Below are 22,802 nucleotides of genomic sequence, written 5' to 3'. Positions count from 1 at the left end.
CAGGCTGAGGAGCTTCTAAGCAGCCGTGGCTGAGGGCTGCTCCCCAAAACACAATATTTCCATGGGCCTATATTCACAAGACACATTGGTACCCGACAGACATTTCTGGGTACCAAGATGTTGCCACCAAATAAGAGATGGACAGGTAGGCCAGTAGGCAGTGGTGAGGTGGCTGGAGACAGTGAGCCAGCAAAGGTGGCTAATTAGCCACTTCTGACACTCCACCATCTGAGGTGGTGCCTCACTGCACCTCAACACATAAGCCAGCCCTAGGCCCAGCTGTGTTGACTTCCAGCTGGGTCACTCGCATCATGAAGCCACCGAGGGACCAAGAGTCATGTGACACCAAAACAGCCTTATTCTGCAAATAATTATTTCTTATTTATCACACAAGAGACCTTTGTATCTTCAAATCAACTTACCATGAACACTTAGCCGTACAGGGTCACTCTCCTTGGAAATCCCTTTTGTCTCAGCTCTACAAACATAGGTTCCACTGTCAGATAGATGGGCTTTGGTGAAATGGACACTGGAGTTTGCCACTACTGTGTTGTCTTTCATGATTGAGATATTTATTGGTAGTGGGCTAGCAACCTGACATTCAATGATTAAACGGCTGTTTTCATCCATGTTTGTTTTGTTACCATAATTCAGTATTGGCTTGGGAAACAGCTCTGCAAAACAGACAGAGGAAACATAGATACATTTATGTTTATAATATAAGATATACTATAAGACATATGAGACTCTATTACCTTTCCATATGATCACTTTATAAGACAATAAACATACAATTACTATTCAGTTATGGCAGGGGATCCAGTCTGTCTCACCAATATAACATTTCTGTTGAGGAAGTATTGGATTTCCCCACCACTCAAGGCATAATACTTGTTAACAGGGAAATGCAATTCTTCCCCCACATAGGGTGCCACATTGCAATCGTAAGTGGTGTGCGGCATGTGATTAAGCAGGTGCATGACAGCATTAATGCTCCCATAACAGTGCCTTTTTGTGAATATTTTACATTTTAATCAGAAAAGTGGACATTTTTCCGTGGGAAATTTTCCAAAATTGAAAATATTCTAGAAATTTCCCCCCTACTTTATTTTTCCATGGAGGAAAGCTAGGAAGACCCAAGCAGAGCCATGCCAGCAGGGATCATAGAGTTGGTGCAGGAAGCTGGGAAACGCCAAGCAAATCTGCATTGGCCCAGTAAAATACAGGATGCCACTGCCTAGAAATCATGGAGAGAGCTAGATCTGTACTTTGGGGGCTTTTCTCCTGAGTATTTTTAAAAATTAATTTACTGCCATCCTGGAGCAAGGATACCATTTTGATGGACCAATGAAAAGTGTGGTTAGTCCATCAAGATGGCATCCTTGCATCAGGATTCCAGGGCCTGGAATGAGAAAGTCATCCAAGTCCTCGCGCAGGGAGGATTGGCAAGGAGCAAGGCAGACCCTTGTCCATACACCCAAGAAAAGGACAATAGATTGATCTATGCCTTGATTTACGTGGATGACGATGTGGTTGTATGTTATGAACAAGATGGAAGACAAGGACAAAATTGTCTATAGGCTCAACAAGAACTTTGAGATTAAGGACTTTGGAAATGTCACACACAACTTTGTGGGATCTAAATTAAGAAGGAAGACCATGGAAGTTTCCTGCTCAACCAGAAAAATAAAAACAGTGAAATGCTAACCCACCTTGGAATGGGGGAGACAAAGGAAGTAAAAAATAAATAAATCCATGAAACTGGACTACATACAGAGCGACAATGCAGAAAATGTGTTGCCAGACAACCAATACTGAAAGGCAATTGCTGCTCATAGCCACAGTAACAAGGTTAGATATTGCGGCAGCAGTCAGAATCCTATGCAGGAAAGTCACTGCCCCATCCCAGCGTGATTGGAATGCAGTTATGAGAGTGATGTGATATCTGAAGGGAACAATTCATATGAAATTGAGGCTGCCAGCAAGCCCAAATCCAAGACTGATTTGCTATGTAGACTGGGCCAATTACAGGACAAACCTTAAGTCCACCATAGGTCTTTTTTTTTCAGTTTGGTGGGACTATTAGCTGGGCTGGTAGAAAGCAAAGCAACTGTGGCATGCTTGTCAACTGAGGCAGAATACGTGGCCTCAGCCCAAATGTGCCAAAAAGTGATTTGGCTTCACCAAATCGTAGGTACACAGACATAGACAAAGACTCCCAGAGACAGATGATAGCATCTGAGCAGCCTCTGCACCCTGCCCTCACCATGGAAAGCTTTCATCATGTCACCGGCCATGCTCCCATTGGCCCCGATCTCAGAGTAGGTGACCACAGCAACTCTCAACACACTCAGCTGCATTTGGGAGTCCCCAGAGCACTTCAGAACTGCTCAGGCTGCCCAGAGAAGTAGAGGGAATCAATCACCAAAATGAGCAACAGCTACAGTAACCCCAGGGCATCCTGGACAGCATCATCTACAATGTTGGCTGCTGTACCAACCCAAAATGGGCAAGTTTGCCTTCCGGGAGGGGAAGGCAGGAAGGGACTGTTCCCTGCAGCCAGCCACTGTGAGTGAGACACAGCCTCTCCCTCAAGGACCAAGGACTAGAGTTACCATGCCCCCCGAAATTCCTGGATTTTAAGCATCTCACACAGATTACTTAGCCCACTCAGATTCACCTGGATTCTAGCTTTTATATTATTTTTTAAAGCTAAGCTCTAGCCCTTGTAGAAGTGGAGTTATGGAGCAAAATGTGCAGTCACTATTCTGCTCAAAATTTATTTTCAAGCCAATTTACATAATATGCAAAATAGGCACCCGGATTTGGAAAGCCAGAATATGGCAACACTGCCAGGACTCTCCAGCTGAAGAACTATGCCCATACATCATTTCCCCCACCCCACCTCCATCAACTTGGCATCTCCTCCCAGCTCTGGCAAAATGAATTGCCTCCAACTAACTGGTGCTGTCTTCAACTCCATTGCGATAATGGGGGAGCACAATTTTTGGAAGGGTACTTCAGCCCCCAGCTTCCAAAGGTGAGGAATAAAACACAAACGGGAAGCCCTTTCTGACCAAGGACACCCTTGGGGCAGGGCAGGGATGTCCCGGAAGTTTTTCACACATGGTTTTATGGTGCGGGGTATCTGAGGGGCAAATGAGCTTCACATCAGAATCACATTATTTAAATTTGGGGGATTACTGGGGCAGTTCCCATAGATGCGATTCCTCTGTGCATTCCCTGCGAATATTTTTTTTCTGTGCAGAGTCACACAGCTCTCCAGCCAATGGCTTCCTAGTTGAGGCAGGATGTCACACCTCCCTTCCCCCCCCAAAAACGGCTCATGCGTGGTGTGTTTTCATGAATTTTTTTTTAAATTATGAAAGTCGGGGTTCTGCAAGAATGACTGCTCAGAGCAACTGGACGTGATTCTCTTTCTCCCTGCATTCTCAATATTAAACACTGTTCCTGCACCCCTTGACTTTGTTGGTTTGTTTGTTGTCGTCCTGCCTCCGTTTAACTGAGATTTGTTTTTATTTTGACTGTGAGAGTTGTGGAAGGATGGCAAGTCAGCAACAGAGGATTGCGTTGTAGCAATACAAAGTGCTTTGTATCCCACGCCTGGGGGTGTGTGTGTGGAGGGAGAGGATGTCCCAGGATGCTGGAACATGTTCCACATGTGGCAGCTTTTTGATGGGCATTTGTGCATTCCTGCTCATGCATTTAATTGACAGCTCGCAGCAGCCAGCACCAATACAGTTAAAAAGTGGGGACAGAGGGAGAACTGCCTCCTTGCTTATTTCCATGCATGCCTTATACATAAGAGAGATCCTAAGAGCAGGCTTGAGTTCTTTTTCAGTGACCAATGCCCTTTCCTCACTGCATTGTCTCAACCATACAGGGAGCATTTTTTTAAAAAATCACAAGAAAAGGGAGACTAGAAAGAAAGATTTCCGCAAAGACAACAACTCAGTAACAAGGATTAAAAAAAAAAAAGCCAAGCACTGCCTCTTTGCTGACAGTTGATGTTCAATGCTAAACAAATGTTTTTTTAAAAGATGAAAGTATGAACTTTCGGTGGACGGGGGGAACGAATTATCGGTAATGGCTCCTCCACACATTGCGGGAGAAGTGTTGGGGCATATCCAGAAGCTTGGCTTATTAAAAAAAAAAGCTGCCACAAATAGAGGATTTTTAAAAATAATCCAGGCTAATCTAAAATGTGCAGCCCCAATTCGAGGGAGATCAGATTCATGTGTGAAGTGCTCCCCAATAACTCACACGGACTTCGGCATGAATCCAGCCAACGTGTGAATGCACATTGTCCATTCCGGAGGAGAAGTAAGCTAAAAGCCCTGTGTGAAAAACCTCCAGGATCCACCTCAGCAAACCTTCCCATCCTCATTTCTCCCTGTTCACATGTCACACAAGCACATACCCCTATCCCCCCGAGTGCACGGACAGCATTCCACAACATTTATCCCAGAGGCAGTGGATCTGGCCGCTGTTGCATGAGCAACCAGGACTCCCTGATAGTGTATTTCAGTGTAGTGTAGGGCTGCTGGCATGGTGTGCTATAGGGACAGTTAGTGGGTTGGGGCAAGTGTAGGTTGGTACTGCAGGTATGGATGATGTGGTGTGTTAGGAACATAGGAAGCTGCCATATACTGAGTCAGACCCTTGGTCCATCTAGCTCAGTATTGTCTACACAGACTGGCAGCGGCTTCTCCAAGGTTGCGGGCAGGAATCTCTCTCAACCCTATCTTGGAGAAGCCAGGGAGGGAACTTGGAACCTTCTGCTCTTCCCAAAGCGGCTCCATCCCCTAAAGGGAATATCTTGCAGTGCTCACAAATCAAGTCTCCCATTTATATGCAACGGGTGGACACTGCTTAGCTAAGAGGACAAGTCATGCTTGCTACCACCAGACCAGCTCTCCTCTCCTGTGTTGCCAGGCAGTGTGCAGCTGAAGGTGTTCTGGTTGCATGACCGTGGAGAGTGGGCAGGAGGCTATTGTGTCAGCTGCCATGGTCCACCCTAGGCGTGAGTGGCATGAGGTGAGGGCATGGTGTGTGCACGTTACTGGGACTGGTGATGGACATGTGTCCACATGATCAGTGTACCTTGGTCAGGGTGTCCAGCTGGATCACTAGGCCAAATCTGATCCTAGATTAAATTTCCTGGTTAATAGTGCAGAACTTAGCCAGGATTCCTGCCGCAATGGGTTCTCACGATCACACTAACATCAGTCAACCCAATTTAACCTCCATTTAACCAACATGGTCATGAGAACACAGCCTGTAAGTCTCCAAACTTTGAGAGTATAGGTTTAGATCTTCAAAAATGAGAGACTCCAAGGCTGTACTTCGTTAAAGAGAGCAGGAGAGAGAGATTTGTTGGAGATGGAGTTCCAGTGCATCAACCTTTTGCACCAACTATCCTAATGACCATTAGTGGCATTGGGAGTAGAGGTAGTTAGTGAGGGTCTCCTTACCTGTCCCTGATTGCCTCTACTCTATGACCCCTGCCTTGACTCCTCAGGTACTTCCTGTAGTGAGTCAATCCTCTTCCTTTCCTCCTAGAAGAAGAGAAAGCTCTTACCTGCCACCACAATGTTCACTGCACTGGTTTTGGACACGCTCTCAAGTTCCACTTTGCATGTGTAATTGCCATTGTCCTCCATTGTGGCTACTGTGGAGTATGTCACCGACTCTCTACCCTTTGAGCTGTTAAGAATCTTTCTGTGCTTCTGGAGGATGATTTCAGCTTGACTCTTATGACTTAAGACAGTTGTGCATTGTATGAAAATTTTGTCTCCTTCTGTAATGTTCTGTGGTGGGTGGGTGGTTATTTTGGGAACAGTAAATGGTTCTGAAAGAGAATAAGTCAAGAGAGAATAAATAATATAGGTAACAACTTTTAGAACTTAATTTGGGTGGTTTGAAATTCGTTACCACAGCTACTTTTGTTGGGCAACCTTTCTACACTTGAAGGAGTCGATTGCCAAGAATTGTATTTCATTTAAAATGTATGTTTTGAAAAGTAAGAACTTCGGGAATAATTCCAGTGCCTCAACATATGTCATCTTTCTGCAGGCAGATTTTCATCACATAACTGCCAATCTCTGAAAAGCCAGATGGATACCTGGAGGGACAAAACTAGACAAGAGAGCAGATCGAAGTGCTAGAAGTTGTCTTGGCCCCCATCACATAGAAAGCATGGAGGGAGTCCCAATTAAGGAGCAAAAAAGGCAGAACACCCTGGCCCCAGCCTCTCTCTCTCCAGACACTTTTCTCCTAATCCAAGCTCCAATGCCTTGAAAGAGGTCTGCAGGGTGCAGATCCTCCACTAAGCAATTGAGGAGTTCCTGCCTCATTTTATGGAAACCCCTCCAAAACATAACACATATAATCAATCTCAAAAAAAATTTCTTCCCCTGTAAAAATGTTTCTTTCCTCTCCCTACAAAAATATTAAGCGAGGAGTTACTCCTCAAGCTTTCCCTGTGTCTGTACCCCTGGAGACATGTCCCCATAGCTTTTCCCCTGTGACTGGTGAAAGCAGCTAGATGGGTGTGATTTTAATCAGAAGAAAATTAAGCGCCTCGCTGCATTCGGTGTTGTTTAAATCAGATTCACAGGAACCACCCCTTCCCCTGTGACTGCTCCCCCCCTTTTTTTAAAGGTTATGAGCTCATACAGCTCATATGTCTCTTCAAATTAGGCCCTAATACCACTTCCAGACATCAGCAGTCTAAACTGATAATTATGTTGTCATATAGAACATTTAGAAGGTGTGGCAGGCTTTTTTGTTCTTGATGTGCTAAAAAAGTGTCTTTCCTTGCGCCCCCCCCCCCCAAATTAATCAAGGAGTTGCTCCTCAATCTGTCTCTGTGTCTGTACCCCTGGAGACAAACCCCCATTGCTTTCCCTGATGACTGGTGAAAGCAGCTAGATGGGTGAGCGCCAGAAAAATAAAATATTTGCGACACAACTAGAAGCAACAATGGGGCAAAAGAAATCAGTGTGTACACCAGAGACATACATAAGGCTAGGTCACGCAACTGTTAAGGCCAGGGTAGGACATGGGTTACCCAGATCTGATTGATCATCAGAACTCACACATTTCCTTCCAGCCCAGGTTGCTCCCCGCAAGACTGTCCAACTTTTGTACTCAGCTTTTAACAGTGCACCACAATATAGTCCCTCTCCAAACACATGGCTTAAAAAAAAAAAGTTGTTAAAACAATTGTCAAAATGGTTTTAAAGATTTTAAATTGTTGTAATGTTTTAACTTTTTCTGATGCCATTTATTTTGTTTTATTGTAAACCGCCCAGTGACGCAGGTTCTGGGCGGTATAAAAATATGTTATTAAAATAAATAAATGGCGACTGCAGCCACACAGCACTCCAACCACCACAGCACCCACAGGCTTCAGCACTAGCCCATGTCCACACCTGCCAAAACCACCCCACAACACACACAGATGCACTCAGGGTCAACACTGGCAATTAATGGCAGCAGAGTGCATGGAGGCATGGGAGTGGAACAGCAGACCCTGGGGTTTTTTTCCAAATCTATTTTTTGACCAGTATAGTAGAGACATGAGCCTCCTTTGAAAAAATTAGATTCACCATGGAATCTGTAGCACAGGGTGGATGACAATGCTTGCAAGAGAACAAGCTTGTAAAAAAACGTTTGTCTGGCTGGAGAGTAATGTGAGTGCTGAGTCAATTGAGTAGACACCCGCATCCAAACAAGTCCAGCTGCAGAGCAATGTGGCTGCTGGAGTCTTCCTCTCCCATTTTCTCTGGGGCTTTTCCTTTGCCATGGTGGATGGTTCAGGGAGTGTGTGTTGCAGCTAGGTGCCCTGTGCCCATTCTCAAACCTGTCTCTGTGCCTCAGTTTCCACAGAATGCAGATGTGCAGGTGATGCCCACAGAGCATGCTGTGGGTTCAGTTTGCCTATTCCCATCTGGGACTTGTGTGAGTGGACTATCTATGTGGTGCTGAGGTGGGCCTCCTTTCCTGCTGTCCTCACCCTGTAATCATGGGTAGCTCGGAGATCAGTGCAAAGTACACAACTTTGGGAGCCATACAGAATGCCAGGAAGGGGTTAAACACCTTATCTCTGGTTTCCACAATTCAGGCAGCTAGGAGGTGGAGCCAGAGTATGGTGGGCCAATATAGAAGCATCCAAGGCTGCTTGGCAGAACTGCATCCACACCTCCTGATACGTCATGGCCAATGGGAGGGCAGCTGCTGATGTCATGAGGCTTTTCCAGTCTGCTGACAGCACAAAGCATGCTGAGAAGGCATACAGGGCCTTGGACGACCTTCCATGGAGGAGTGGAGCTTGCAGCCAACAATTGCAGCACCAGAACCCTCAGCAGCCATGACTGTGTGCAGGCAGGGTTGGCCAAGGCCAGCTGAGGTGACGATCGTGTGCTGCTGATGGAGCAGCAATTCACCTGGGCACCTACCCACCTCACTACAGTCATGTGAACAGCCTTACAGGAGGCCTGTTCACAAGATCACCTATAGGGGAAGAGGAGCACCCAGCCTGGGTAGAAGAGCCGGGCACACTCCCGACCTGCAGTTATTTGCTTGCAAACATTAAGGCAGGGGGTGGGAAGAATGGTCAGGGGGGCAGTTGAGTAGGAAGCCAGTTGGGTAGGGTGGCTTTTCATCCTACCTTGGTAAAATGCCAGAGATGGAATCTGGGTAGGGCCTGCTCATCCCACCTACTGCTGCCTTGCACATGATCATTTCTTCCCATCTCCTACTTTAATGTTTGCATGCACACAAACAAAAATCAGGAGTGCACCCAGCTCTCCTACCCAGGCTGGGCACTCCTCTGATTCTTCCAGTAGGCTTGTTCACATGACTACTATCCGTCATACAATTCTAAACAATGGTCTTAAGCATGCTTATGTGGAAATGAGTGTTTAAGCAAAACACCCACATATACTCAACCTTGCCATGTCATTCAAGAGAAATCCAGCCCATATCCTTGCCTCCCAGTCAGTTTGTTTGAAACCACCCTAAAATTGTCTGGTAAATCACCCCTTTGGAGACATATTCCTGCTCCAAGATTACATCATGGGCAAGACCATAAGGGGAGATCTATATATCAAGATTATGAGCAAATGCATCAGACCTGCTCAACTTAGGGCCCCCCCCAGCTGTTTTTGGACTACAACTCCCATAATTCCCAGCCACAGTGGCCAATAGCCAGGGATTATGGGAGTTGTAGGCCAATATCTGCAGGAGGGCCGGAGTTGAGCAGCCCTGAGTCTACACTCATATCCATTAATTAACACAAACCCAGTTAAGTCAAACATATGTGCTTTGTCACTGCCTGTTTAATTTTGGATGACATTCAGTGGGGTACATGTAGACTAAGCTTAGCAACCAGAGGAGAAATGGCCTGTTAAGAGCCAAAGAGGGAGACTTATGCACCCCATCGGATTTTTTGCTGAAGGCTGCAATCCTATTCACACGTAGGAAGAAGCCCCATCATAACAGATGGCATAGCAGAAAATGAAGAAATTGTTTAAATCATAGGAAGGCATGAGACCAAGAATAAATGATTATGAAATCTAATTGAAAGTTTAGGAGTAACAAAATAAAGGTCTAAGTGACAGCAACTTACCAGAAACAGCAATCGTTACTCTGTCACTGGGCTCTGATTCTTCAGGTGTCCTCATCATTGAAGTCATGGTGACAGTACATGTAAAAAATAACACTTTGTCCCCCACTTCAAGTGGGAATTCAATTTCAACAAAGTTTTTTTCATTTTCCAACCTACTTCTCTGATCTGAAGGAGGACTTTGAGATATTTGGTTTTTATAAAAGGTGACCCAAAAAGGAGGCTTTTCTTCTGGCACTTCACAGCGTAAATGGACTGTTTCACCTTCTTTGACATCTTTTTTCAGAGCAGTCAGTTTTGGCTTTGTTATTCCTTTTTTTGAAAAGAAAACAACCACAAGCGTTCATTAAATGTGCTTATCCTAATAATGATGCTAGTGACTATTTTTTTAAGAATGGATTTAAACCACAGAATTTCATTTTTACACATCATTTTGCCTTGAATGCTCTTCAAACGTTGTAAAGACTTTTTCTCTCTCCCAGGACCTTTTTAGATTTGTATGTATTTTAAAAAGGGAAATATCCAAATTTCAATCCCATTGAAATTAATGGGATTTAAGTTAGTCATGCCTAACTTGTTTAATTGATTTCAATGGTACTTAACCATGACTAACTAGCCTGGATGTTGCCCAGCATTTTTATAGATTTTTATTAATGATACTCAAGGCAGCAAATATCAAGAATACATCAGTCAGGAAAACAAACAAATGGATCATAGAACAAATCAATCCAGAATTTTCGCTCGAGGCACAAATGACCAGGCTCAAACTACCATACTTTGGACACATTGTGTGAAAACCCAGCTCCCTTGAGGTCTATAATGCTGGGGAAGTTGAAGGAAAGAGAAGAAGAGGATGACCAGCAGCAAGGTGGATGGACTCAATTACACCAGCAACAAATGCGCCACTGAGACACCTTGAAGGCCAAGTTGAAGACAGATCATCCTGGAGAAAATCTATCTATGCGTTGCTAAGAGTCGAGACCGACTTGACGGCACTCAATCAATCAAAACCAGATCAGTAAGACATACCACAATTAAACAAATAACCCCAACAAAGAAAGATAAAAAAGTCACAACAGCAATTCAGGAGCCAGCGTGGTGTCCAGAGTGCTGGACTAGGATTGGGGAGACCCGAGTTCAAATCCCCATTCAGCCATGATACTAGCTGGGTGACTCTGGGCTAGTCACTTCTCTTTCAGCCTAACCTACTTCACAGGGTTGTTGTGAGGAGAAACTCAAGTATGTAGTACACCACTCTGGGCTCCTTGGAGGAAGAGCGGGATATAAATGTAAAAACAAATAAATAACTCTAGTCTGTTACACTAAAAGCCTGCTAGAATAGAAATGTTTTGGCTCCATAGTGAAAGGCCATCACTAAGCAAGACAGACAGACCTCCTCAGGGAGGCAGGCAGTTCCATGGTTTGGGTGCAGTTGCTAAGCCTCCCGCGTTTCAACCAGATGAGCCTCTGATGCCAGAAGAACACAGAGAATAACCTCTCCAACAGATCTTAATGTGAAGGCAGGTTCAGATGGAAGGAGGTGGCCCTTCAGAAATCCCAGACCCAAACCATTTAGGGCTTTTATTTCTTTGATTTGGACTGGCAGTCAGTGCAATTGTAGAAAGGGGGCATTTTATGCTCCCAATAACTGGCCCTAGTTAGAAGTCTAGTTGCAACATTCTGGACAAGCTACAGGTGCATTTCGACAACTACAATGGGATGAACAAGGGTAGGTGCTACCATGACTCATGACCAGATGTGCTTTCTCAAAGAATGGGCACAGTTGTCCACATCTTCAGCGTGGAACAAGGTACTTGGAGAGGTGTGGCTTATGACCTGTTTAGTAGGACAAAAAGGGTAGCATCAAAACCAAAGAAAAGATAATTCAGTGCTGCACTACCTATCTGCTCAACCCTTGACCTTCATAGCTTATATGATGGGCCAGTTCTCATGATCAGGCAGTGTATGTTTTGTCGCCCAGTTTTGGAAGGTGGAGGCATGCATGCTCCTGTGAATGCCAGTAAAGTGGTCATGTTGTCCTATAGCAAATTCTTGAGTTATGACCCATGGCTAGCATCTTGCTTCACTTCACTGATCATGAACTGGAAAACCCTGTAGAAAACCCATCACACTACTAAATTAGGTACTAAAGTACTAAATTAGGGATAAAGTAAAGTACTAAATTAGGGATAGGAGAATGAAATATTATTATAACATAGATATTCCCATGGAGAATGAAACCTGATGAAGCTAATGCCTTAAACATTATATTCTGGTGTGAGTGTGAGTGAGTGAGAGAGAATGCTTTGAAATATATGATAGGGTGTTGTATGCTGGAGTCAGCCTGCGGCACAGTCAAAATTAAGAAGCTGTTCTGTAAGGCCATAATATGTTAAGGGGAGTTAAGGTCAAGAGAGTGGGAGTGGGCCTGATGTTGAAAATAATATGCAGGAGACAGGAGGACTGAACTGATTGTTAGGATCCATTTATTGGGACGTCCTTGACCCTCAAACTGTTGGAGGGTGGCAAGAATGAGAGAGAGAGAAGTAAGTTTGGGCCAGGAATGCATCCCACAGATAAGAGGATATCATGTAAACATACTTACATATAAACTGAGGCTGTCATGTAAACATATTTTTATGAAAACAACTTTGGACTTGAAAACAGGACACTTGGACTAAGAGAGAATGAAATGATGCCATTTTGAATCAATCAGAAGAGCACAACTGTGTATCTTGGACAATTTAGGATATTAAAAGGGTAGTTATCAATATCCAAGTTTAGGTTAGGGGAAGACATCTCAGCTCATGATGTCCATGCTGCTTGTGGGGGAAATCATGGTCTTTACTTGTCAGACAGTTGGATGCTTTCTTTACTTCAGCAGCATAGCCATCTTGGAGGTGTGTTGATTTTGAGCTAAAAAGCCCTATACAGCCTGGGACCAAGGTACCTAAAGGACTATCTACTTCCGTATGAATCATCCCAGCTACTGTGACAGAACACAGGAAGCTGTCTTATACAGATTCAGACCAAGGTTACAGGTAGGAGTAGGTTACAAGTAGGTTACAGACCAAGGTTACAGGTAGGAGTCTCTCCCAGCCCTATCTTGAGATTCCAGGGAGTGAACCTGAGACCTTCTGCATGCAAGCATGCAGATGCTCTTCTGCTAAGGTATGCCCCATTCCCTAAGGGGAATATCTTACAGTGCTCACATGTAGTCTCTCATTCTAATGTAAACTAAGGTGGACCATGCTTAGCAAAGGGGACCCTTAATTCCCACTACCACAAGATGAGATCACAAGAGGCCCTTCTCTGGGTGCTGTCAGTCACCTCCAGTGAGTGGGCAGCTGATGACTGGAGAGAGAGTCTTTTATGTTGAGGCTCCTCAGCTGTAGGATAGCCTCTCCAGAGACGTTCACCTCACACCCACATTAGCGAGCTTGAGATACCAGCTCAGAACCATTTTATTCACCTATATACACACAGCTTTTCAACAAAATGGGATGAGAAAATGGCTCCCTGTTCCAAAGAGGCTCACAAAGCTCTGAGACCTTTGGGTAGAGGGTGGGCTAGAAAAGTAAATAAGTAAGTAAGTAAATGCTACTGTTTGACTTGATTATCACAATTTTGCTGTCTTGTCATTATTATTTTTTGTCATTGATGTCTTTTTCATAGGAAATATAATATAATATCGAAATTCAGGGTAAAACTACAACATAGATAGTGAAGGGTAGCCAAGTCCTATGAGAAATGGTTGAAGTGGTTGGGTATATTTAGCTTGGAGAAAAAACGACTAAGGGGAGATATGAAGGCTGTCCTCAATTATCTGAAGGGCTGTTACACAGAAGGAGGAGTGGCCTAGTTCTCGGTTACTCCTGAGCGTGGGACTAGAACCAATGAGCTGAAATTACAAGGAAGCAGATTGAGGCTAGAAGCCACATTAGAAGCCAGAGCTAATCAGCAGTAAAAGTGTGCATCTTGCAAGGCTGTGAGCTCTCTTCTGCTAGATGTTTTCAAAGGCTGCACAGCGATCTGCCAAGGATACTGTAGCACAGGCCTGCTCAACTTAGGCCCCGCAGATATTTTTGAACTACAACTCCCCTTATCAAGAGCCACAGTGGCCATTAGCCAGGGATTATGGGAATTGTAGACCAACATCTGCAGGAGGGGCCCAAGTTGAGCAGCCCTGCTGTAGCAGATTCTTGTCCTGAGCAGGGAGTTGGGGGCTAGAAAACCTCCCAGGCAGGGCTGTCCTTAGAGAGCCCTGGGGGGACTGAAGGGCCTGAGGCAAGTCAGCCAGTGCGGGGCCCCCTTCCAGTTAATTCTAATGGAGGTTAGAAGAGCGGACGCCAGGCCAATCGCCCTGCTTGCCATGCCCTGAGGACACAGCCCTGCTCCCAAGTCCCTTCCAACTCTGAAATTCGATGAATGAAAGAAAGAGGGGGAAACAACGCTCTGGTTGAGAGGGAGCCAGTGAGCTTGGGAGTGAGGTAGAAACCGAATTATCTCTGCGAGCCAGTCACGGATAGGCTTGGTGTCAAGCAGTGACAGGATTTTCATGAAAAACTGCAAATAGAAAGGAAGAAATCCTAGCAAGAAATAGAAAAAGAGGAAACAGCAGAAAAGAAATGAATCTGAAGGTGAATTTTTGTTTTAAAAAATGCTCTTACAGCCAAATAACAAAACATGGGACCAAAGACAGAGGACCAGAGACAGGACATTACTGGAAAAATTGAGGGGAAAGGGCTGAAAAAATATTATATAAAGACAAAAGGATTATGTAGTGGCACATCTTTGAAATCCATAAATGAGATTGTTGTTTTAGTATCCAGTCATTTTCCTAGCTAAAAAACAGTTGGGGACAAAGAACAGCTTACCTTTCACTGTGATGGGCAAACGATTGCTGTCCTTTGTTTTCTTCTCAACACTTAACCTACACGCATACACTCCAAAATCAGAAAATCTGGCCTTTGATATATTATAATGTGCCCACTGTTGGTCTGATGTTTTAGTGTCCAGAGGTACGCCATCCTTTAAAAATGAAAATGTATAATTCAGTGGGAAATGTTCATTCTTGCTGATGTCCGCAGAACAACGGAGGGCTATGGACATTCCATTCTGCACTTCCATTGGCGTATCAGTGCGGAGTTCCACCTTATTGATGGTGAACACTGAAAAGGAGGAGAAATGAATGCAACATTTACTTTCAGCTATAATCCAAAGTGACAGTTTGTCACAATGCAATTCACATCACTACTAGGGCACTTAGTAGGTTAAATAAATGTTAGTTGACCAATAGGATACATTAACTCTCAGTTAAGTGATTCAATCTGCATTAATCTGAATATGAATAAAACCATACTATTGAAGAAAGGGTACACTTTACTCTTAAATGAAGAGCATATTTTATTTATTTATTTATTTATTTATTTATTTATTTAATCAAATTTGTACACTGCCCAAAACTTTCATCGATGGGCGGTTAACAATAGCATAAAACAAGTTAACAACATATACAAAAACTAAAAACAATTTAAAAATAAACCAGAAATTAAAACCTAGAAGTTTAGGAAGCTGAGAAAGCTTGGGCGAAAAGATGGGTTTTCAAGTGTTTTTTGAAAATTGCCAGAGATGGGGAGGATCAGATCTCAGCAGGGAGCGCATTCCACAATCTTGGAGCAAAGACCAAGAAGGCCCGTCTCTGTGTAGCCACCAAACGAGTTGGCGGTAACTGGAGCCGGACCTCCTCAGATGACCTCAGTGGGCAGTGGGGCTTGTAGTGAAGAAGACGCTCTCTTAAATACGCAGAGCCTAAGCCATTTAGGGCTTTATAACTAGCACTTTGTATTTCGTCCGGTAACCTATCGACAGCCAGTGTAGCTCCATCAGTAAAGGAGTAACGTGGTCTCTCCGAGATGACCCAGAGACCAACCTGGCTGCCGCATTCTGAACCAACTGAAGTTTCCGGACTACGTACAAAGGCAGCCCCACGTAGAGCACATTACAGAACTCAAGTATTTTGCAACTGGTCCTATCTTAGAAAAGGTACTCTCTGCTGTGAGGGAGAAGAGGAGGAGACTGTCCCTTCTACAATGCCATCTGCTACGAGGGCTTTTGTAAATATTTGCATTACATATAATTACAAATGCTTTTAAATATGCTGTCTGATTAAACAGATGGACCATTTGAACTCACTAAAATGTTTTTAATGTTCATTGAATGTTGACTACATGCGGCAGCCCTAATTTCCACCTAGTGCAGGTTGATGGAATAGCAAGTGTAAACTGATGAAATAATCGGTTTTGGGGGAAACTCACTAAGAGGGTTAGCCTGCATCCCTGGGACATCTGGCTGGCAGTGGCCCACCACCTGCAGTGGCCACAAGGGAAATACACCTTCCTGGAAGCCAGGTGCTAGCTTCCCAGCTGGATAGGTTACTGCCAAAGACAGGAAGCAGCTATCCCTTTCTTGAGTGAGCTGGTGGTGGAGCAATGAGGGGGGGGGGAAGCCTTCTAGGGATCAACAAATTCCCTTTTCAGTTCTCTTGTTGTTCTGGACACAGGGATGCTTGGTTGTTCGGGTGGGCTATGGAAGCTGCAAGGGAAAATGTCCCCCACCCCAAAGCTAGCAGAGACAGCACCGTGGGATTGGTGCCCATGCCCCATGGTTTGTAACACAACATTTGTAACCATTGCAGGACACTCTCACACGACACTCTCACTCTTGTAGATTATGTGACTAATATGTATAAGTTATCATAAAATAAAGGCAATTTTATTTTAAAATAAAGGTATAAGGGCAATTAAATAAATTAATTGCTCTTATACACCCCACCCCCCGCCTTCGTAAACTGGAGATGTCCATCACATAGGACATCTGTCAGATGAGCATTGTTTTGCAGCTCTAAACAAAAGACAGATATTGGAGCTCAGGCATGGGACTTGCGCTTCCTCCTCCCAGGATTTGTTGCTGCTCTTCCCTAAGGGCTCGCATGGGCTAGGGAGGTAAAAGCTGCTGTAGTCTGTGCCCAAAACACTCCCTAGCCATCGTCTGGAGAAGGCAAGTGAAGTGGAATGGATTCAGGGTCCAATGGTACATTACAGGATACATGCTTACTTTGAGCACTTAAGTGCTTAGATTTACTTGGATGTAAATAGCAGCCATGGAGAGGGCGGATATGGATTGGAACCACCATGTGGGGGAGGAAGATGTTACCTCTTTCTGCTTACCATGGTCGTGATCCAGACTGAAACCCTGTGGCTGCTACTTCCCCTTGAAGGAACATCCCCATTGACTTTTCACCTCTATCCATGCTGGCTGCAGCTCTGCCTTCTGAGAAGCACAGCTGTTTTCAACTACTGAGGCCCAAATTACCTGTTAGGGGGAGTTAGATGGGCACCACCATACTACATCTTGCCCTGCATCTCCTAAATAATGTATGATGGTGGGGGTGGGGTGGGGGGAGGTGCAACACCATCAAGTTATCATGTATCTACCTCCCTGCAAGCTGTAGTAAATGAAGCAGAGTGGGAATGTAAGGAAACATTAGCATAATGATGTCACATCATGTTATGTGTTTTTCCAGCTACATATCACCAGTGAGAGTCAGAGAAAGTGCAGGTTATATTGCTGTAATATGTAGTTGGGCCAGAGGGAGGCAGCCAAGCCAACTAGATACGTAGGTGGTCCAGGACTACTTGGTCCCTTTCTCCCTGCACCATTTTCACTTGGAAAAACTCCCCCAAATCAGCCATTTGCGTAGTTCTCCATGTAACGGTGGTAGGTCTGTATATTGGAATATCCCATTCTGATATACGCATGCCACCCCACTGATGCTATGTGGAGGCAGGTGTCCCCAGTGCAGCCTGCTCTGCATAATACCTGCCCTTTCCACCACTGGGGGAGCCTCTTCTGCAGAACCAGAGCCCACAGGGACAGCTGGGAAGGCTCGTGGGGATGCCACTTTCTGCAGAGTGAAGCACACTTCCCAAATGTCCACACATGCCTTCCTAGATGACTCACTGGGCCATAGAAGAGGCTCCCCCAGCACTGGAAATGGCAGTTACTGCATGGATCATCTGCCTCATATGGCAGTGGGGAATGATGCACATTTATTGGAACTGGACATTGTGACGCCCAGGCCTGGGAAATGGTGCATTAAACAAAAAAAACCCTCACTGCACATCATAGTCCTGGGGTAGATTAGGCCTTCTGCTGCAGATTATTTTTAATATAAGAGGCTGTTTAGGGTTTAACATCAGATGATGACCACTCACAAGAGTTCTTTTTGAAAATTCAGCCAGCAACATCAAAAGTACACTCAGTGGCATAGCAAGGTTGAAGGCAAACTCTAACGCAGTGTTTCTCAACAACCATTGGGTACCGGTCTGTGAGGCATCACTAATAAAAACCACCCCCACAAAAAAACCCATTTTGGGCCAGCGGGGGCTGTGAAGCTCATTTCCCGGCAGCCATCACTGCTGGATAATGTTCATTTTGAGGAAGCGAAATGAACATTATCCAGCAATGAGGGTTGCCGGCTGAGAAATGAGCCCTGGAGAGCTCGCCTGGGCTCCGATGACCCTGGGCCCTGCCCCCTTTGCACATGACATCACTGGGGGTAGGGGGTGACGGCGAGGGGGGTGACCCCTTTACTAACTTCTGGTCCGGGAAACTGTGCACAAAGAATGACTCCATGACTTTGGTCCATGACTCCAAAATCGTTGGGAAACACTGCTCTAAAGCACCCTACCATCCCTTCACTCTCTCCATCGCCCCTTCGCTCCCCACTCCCCACCCAGCGATGGTGCAGCAAAGGCACGCCCGTGCCTCAGCCGGATGCAGCCCCTACACTCCTGCCAGCTGAGCAGCTGGACCTGGGAAGTGGCAGTAGGAGCACAAGGCACAACGCTGCAGGTGGTTAGCGCCGCCGCTGCATGCCGCCACTTTGCTCCCCTGCTGCCCCCCTCACGTGACAGCAGAGACATGGCTGCACTCCAGCCATGGCTGGGGCTGGGGAACTGCAGCAGGTGTCCCGCCATGCTGGAAATGGGCAGCACGTCTGCCGCTCCGGGCAGCAGGGGAGGGGAGGCAAGCAAGGCGGCCATTCTCAGGGCCATGCAGCTCTGGAAAGGTGGACAGCATGGGTTAATCAGACCTGTCCGCCCCGTTGAAGCTCCATCCCTGAGTACACTGGAGCAATTTCCCAGGCAGGCCAGTCTTTTCCAATAACGTTTTAACTGGAAGAGAGAGCTTTATTCCGTGGCCTATTAAAATTATCTGAAACTCCCCCTGCCAGAAAATCAAAGCACTGCCTTTTCTTTTTTTAAACTGAGTTTTAATTTGAGTATACAGGGACTGACGTGGTTCAGGTTTAATTTCGGTTCAAGTCAATTGAAGTCCAGAAACAAGTGAATGGTTTAGTTCACTGCAACTTACTGCCAAACATAATCCAGAAGTATGATGAGGCTCTACAATTTAAAAATAACTAGAACCCCCGAGATTAATTAATTTTTTTGTAAAATGAAATAATTTAAGTTCTCCTTAAACCCTAAAGCAGCAATCTTTTAAAAGGACAGAGTACAGAAGCCGATACAAACAACAGAACTGGTAAAAAAAATCCTCCCAGACATGAGTTTACATACTCATGATTCATTTTTTTACTTTGGAACCTTGCTGTTTGCAGCCTGTAAAAGCCGAACAACATGTAAGAAGGAGCTTCCCTTTCCCCCACCACCCCCAATTCTAGAGGCAGCTTGTGGCAGACGATTTGAGCTGAAAGATGACTGGAAGAGGAGGAGTAAGGGTTAAGCAACCACCTGCCTTTCATCTGCTCAGACTCACAGGTTGCTTTGGGTTTGAATTCAATACAAAGGGTAACAAGACTCGTGGTCCTTTTCATCACCTCTAGTTTGGCTGTAATCACAACTACATCCACTCCTTGGTGGTGGTGGTTTTTTGGTCAACCCTTTATTTTAAACTGGTAGCCTGAATTTATTTTAGAGTTCTGTTTCAATTCCGCTTCAATAGAGATTTTTGAATAAAATCCAGGGTCTGTTCAAATTTGGAATAAATAAATAATAATGGGGTTCTGTTTAGCATGTATAACAGAACTGATGAAGTGATGAATACTCTCCGGTATTTTTACATGTATTTCCAAAATGGGAGTAATGTACTAGACTTCGAAGCCTTGTAGATTGATTAATGGATCATGATATGCACTCTATACAAGCTTTGCCCAGTCAACCAACATCACGTTTTTTCTACACCAGTTGATCCAAAAACTCCTGAAGTCCACAGTAGTTTTGTTTACCATTCTCCACTCCCTTTCTCATACTCCCTTCTCTCAGTACACTCATTCCCTGATCTTTATTTGGCACAGAAGCTGGTTTACATCAACTTTACAGGATGGTTTGATGTCAGCCTCTAGTTCTACGCTCTAATATGCTATGCTACTAAACTCTGGTTACCATCAACACATAGAGGCCAACATCCAACTAAAACTGTCTACATACACTTAAAAAGGAACATGCACAGTGATATCTTCCTCATTTCTGAAGTGTGGGGGTGATTTTCATTAATTACTCCTTCCCTGGTAGTGCATTCTGAGCAGCCCAGATTTATGTTGCCGAGGACCATGTGACCCACAGAGATATAATTTCATGTTGCTCAGTAAGCTTCCAAGGGAAGGGGAGGAGATGGGCAAAAATCTCCACCACTGTGCAAGGACCACACATACTTTAGAAGAAGGGATGCTATCAATGTGCACTTGCATTTTTTGACTGCGTGCACGGAGCTTTAGTTAGGATGTCAGTCAAAGAGAGGAATCAGAATCGTGGTGGCAGGCCCTACCTCTGACCATCACACATGGAAGCTACCCTTTGCATATACAGGCTGTACACAACTAGTTTTGTCCTCTACCTTGCAAAACTACAGAGTACAGACCATGAAGAGAGTCTACATATGCCAAGCCGGATCAATATGTGGAGGTCCGGGGGCGGGGTAGAAGCTGCTGGTACAATCCCACTCCTCTCCCGACATCTTGATTGTACTCAGTTGCCTGCACAGAGGAAATCAGACTGGACTTTCTATAAACATGCAGCCATCTATAGCATCCGGTAATTTTTGGAAACTTTAGAAATAATAAGTCACTAAACAAAAAAAAACTACCAAGCTATGGTATGTACAAATATTAAGACTTTTGTCTTATTTGTTGTTGGAAAAAACAGCTAGGGTTCTGTTTTATACATCAAATTATTCATAAAAATTAAAGTTACAAAGAATCTCTTCATAAAAATGTATTAGCATTCAAGTTTTAATTTTATATTTTAAAACAAAATTTTGACTTTTCTTAGCCAAAGTACATCTTTAAGTGTATATACTTTCCATAAGAAGACAGTGTTAAGACGTAAGAAGAGCTCTTCCAAATGGCTTTATTTTCAAAAAAATAATTTCAACCCCCCTTTCCCCAAAAATATGTCCCTGAGAGACCCACAATCAGGACCTTTCAAAGACTTTAATAGGTCTGGGACTAAATATTCATTGGAGGTTCCCTTTCCCTTTTCCTCAGTTTGAGGATATTTACATGAGTGTATGATGTTAGTCGGGATGTTCAACTGCCCTTGATCTTACACATGGAAGGGCCTTACACATCAACACTGGCAAATAGTACCCTACAAATGAGAAAAAGGGGAAAGGGGGGACCTCTCAGTTTGTAAGACGTCCTGGTTGTGGGACCCTCAGGGACATTTGAGGGGGGAAGCACAGAGGTGTGATCATCATCCTGCCCCCCTTTGCGCAACAAAAAATACTCTTTCACAAGTTTGACATTAGTAAGGATATCAGCCATTAAATAAAGAAGTGAAAAAGTAAGACGATCATTATTAAAAGGGGAGAGGAACTTGCTGGGGTAAGATTGTGGAAGAATTTTGGTATACCATAAATTACACCTTCCTGAAAACTTTGATGTGAGGAATTGTTTTGTTATAGTTTGAGGTTAAAACTGTGCTGTCAAAACTAATGCATGTTGGTTAAATGTATGCATGATGATGAAGGCAGTGATTCTGAAGGCATCAGATGTGGGTCCTATACAGCCTGGGACAAGAATATCTCAAGAACTGCCTCCCCCCAGATAAGCCTACTGGAGCATTCCGCTGTACTTCAGAGCCCCTCATTTCAGTCCCCCTGCCATTAGATATTTCAGCAGAAGAGGGTGCGTAGGAAAGGTCCTTTCACTCGTGAAGCCCAAGATTGGTAAAAGCCTCCCAAAAAATGTATGGCTGGTTCTGTCACTGCCTGCTTTTAAAAGGAAAATTCTAAAAGGGCTTTCTCAGGTCTTTATATTAGTCAGGTTTAAAACTATTGCTGCTGCTGTTGCGTGGCTTTGTTTTTCCACTGCTATGCAAATCTGGTTTTGTGTGTGTATATATGTGTTAGATGTATTTTGTTTAAGATGTATTTTTAACTTTTTCTATTGTGATTGAAAACTGTGTTACTTTAATAACTGTCTTAGTATCAGTCACCTTAAATATCCTATAGATACTGGTAGAATATGTGTGTTAGTTCTCCCCCCTCCCCCCCCAGGAACACTAGATTAAATGAGACATTTTGCAAGAGCTGTCTGCTTGGAAAGGTTATACAAGTGTTAAATGGCATATCTGCATGTGTGCACATGTTTGGAAGCAATGCTATTTCTTTACAGTTAGTGAATACATGCAAATACACATCTGTTCAAAACAAGTGTGACAGCTGCAGACCTATTTGCTTAAACCTGGTTCTGCCCCAATCAGGAGCGGGGGACCCACAGAGCAAAAGAAACAGGTGGGTGGGGGCTTCTGTTAAACCTACCCACTGCCTTTGACTTGCCGTCCTAAAGCCTCTCCTGATGTAACATTCCCACCAACTAGACTCTCATATTGCAAGCGGGTTCAGCTGGCAAATAGGTGTCCAGGAGGCGGAAAGGCTACAGGAAGGTAAGCAGCAGGTGCAGGGAGGCTTCAGTGACCCTCACCGACATGCCCGTTTCACTCTCAAAATCAGACAGACACTTTATACATGAAAAGAACAGGCCTGAGTTTCAAACAAATGGGTCTGCAGCTGACAAGCATAGGATTGGGTTTTTTTAAAAAAAATTAATTGGCTAATTTTAATT

At 44.4% G+C, this 22,802-nt stretch overlaps 1 protein-coding gene across 2 annotated transcripts in view; it reads right to left on the bottom strand.

The window, feature by feature from the left end:
* The window catches only part of LOC128343238 (platelet endothelial cell adhesion molecule-like), a 76,065-nt gene that overhangs the window by 51,064 nt on the left and 2,199 nt on the right, over window positions 1-22,802 (bottom strand). For both annotated transcript variants that reach the window (XM_053291967.1, XM_053291969.1), the window contains exons 3-6: window positions 14,530-14,823; window positions 9,656-9,964; window positions 5,603-5,872; window positions 423-674 (exon numbers count right to left, since the gene is read on the bottom strand). In XM_053291967.1, the coding sequence (XP_053147942.1) occupies window positions 423-674; window positions 5,603-5,872; window positions 9,656-9,964; window positions 14,530-14,823 (1,125 nt within the window). The remainder of the gene's footprint in view (window positions 1-422; window positions 675-5,602; window positions 5,873-9,655; window positions 9,965-14,529; window positions 14,824-22,802) is intronic.

The sequence above is a fragment of the Hemicordylus capensis genome, chromosome 2, assembly GCF_027244095.1.
Source record: "Hemicordylus capensis ecotype Gifberg chromosome 2, rHemCap1.1.pri, whole genome shotgun sequence".
NCBI classification, from domain to species: domain Eukaryota; kingdom Metazoa; phylum Chordata; class Lepidosauria; order Squamata; family Cordylidae; genus Hemicordylus; species Hemicordylus capensis.
The sequence above is the reverse complement of the archived record's forward strand: the minus strand, read 5'-3'. Positions and strand labels throughout refer to the sequence as shown.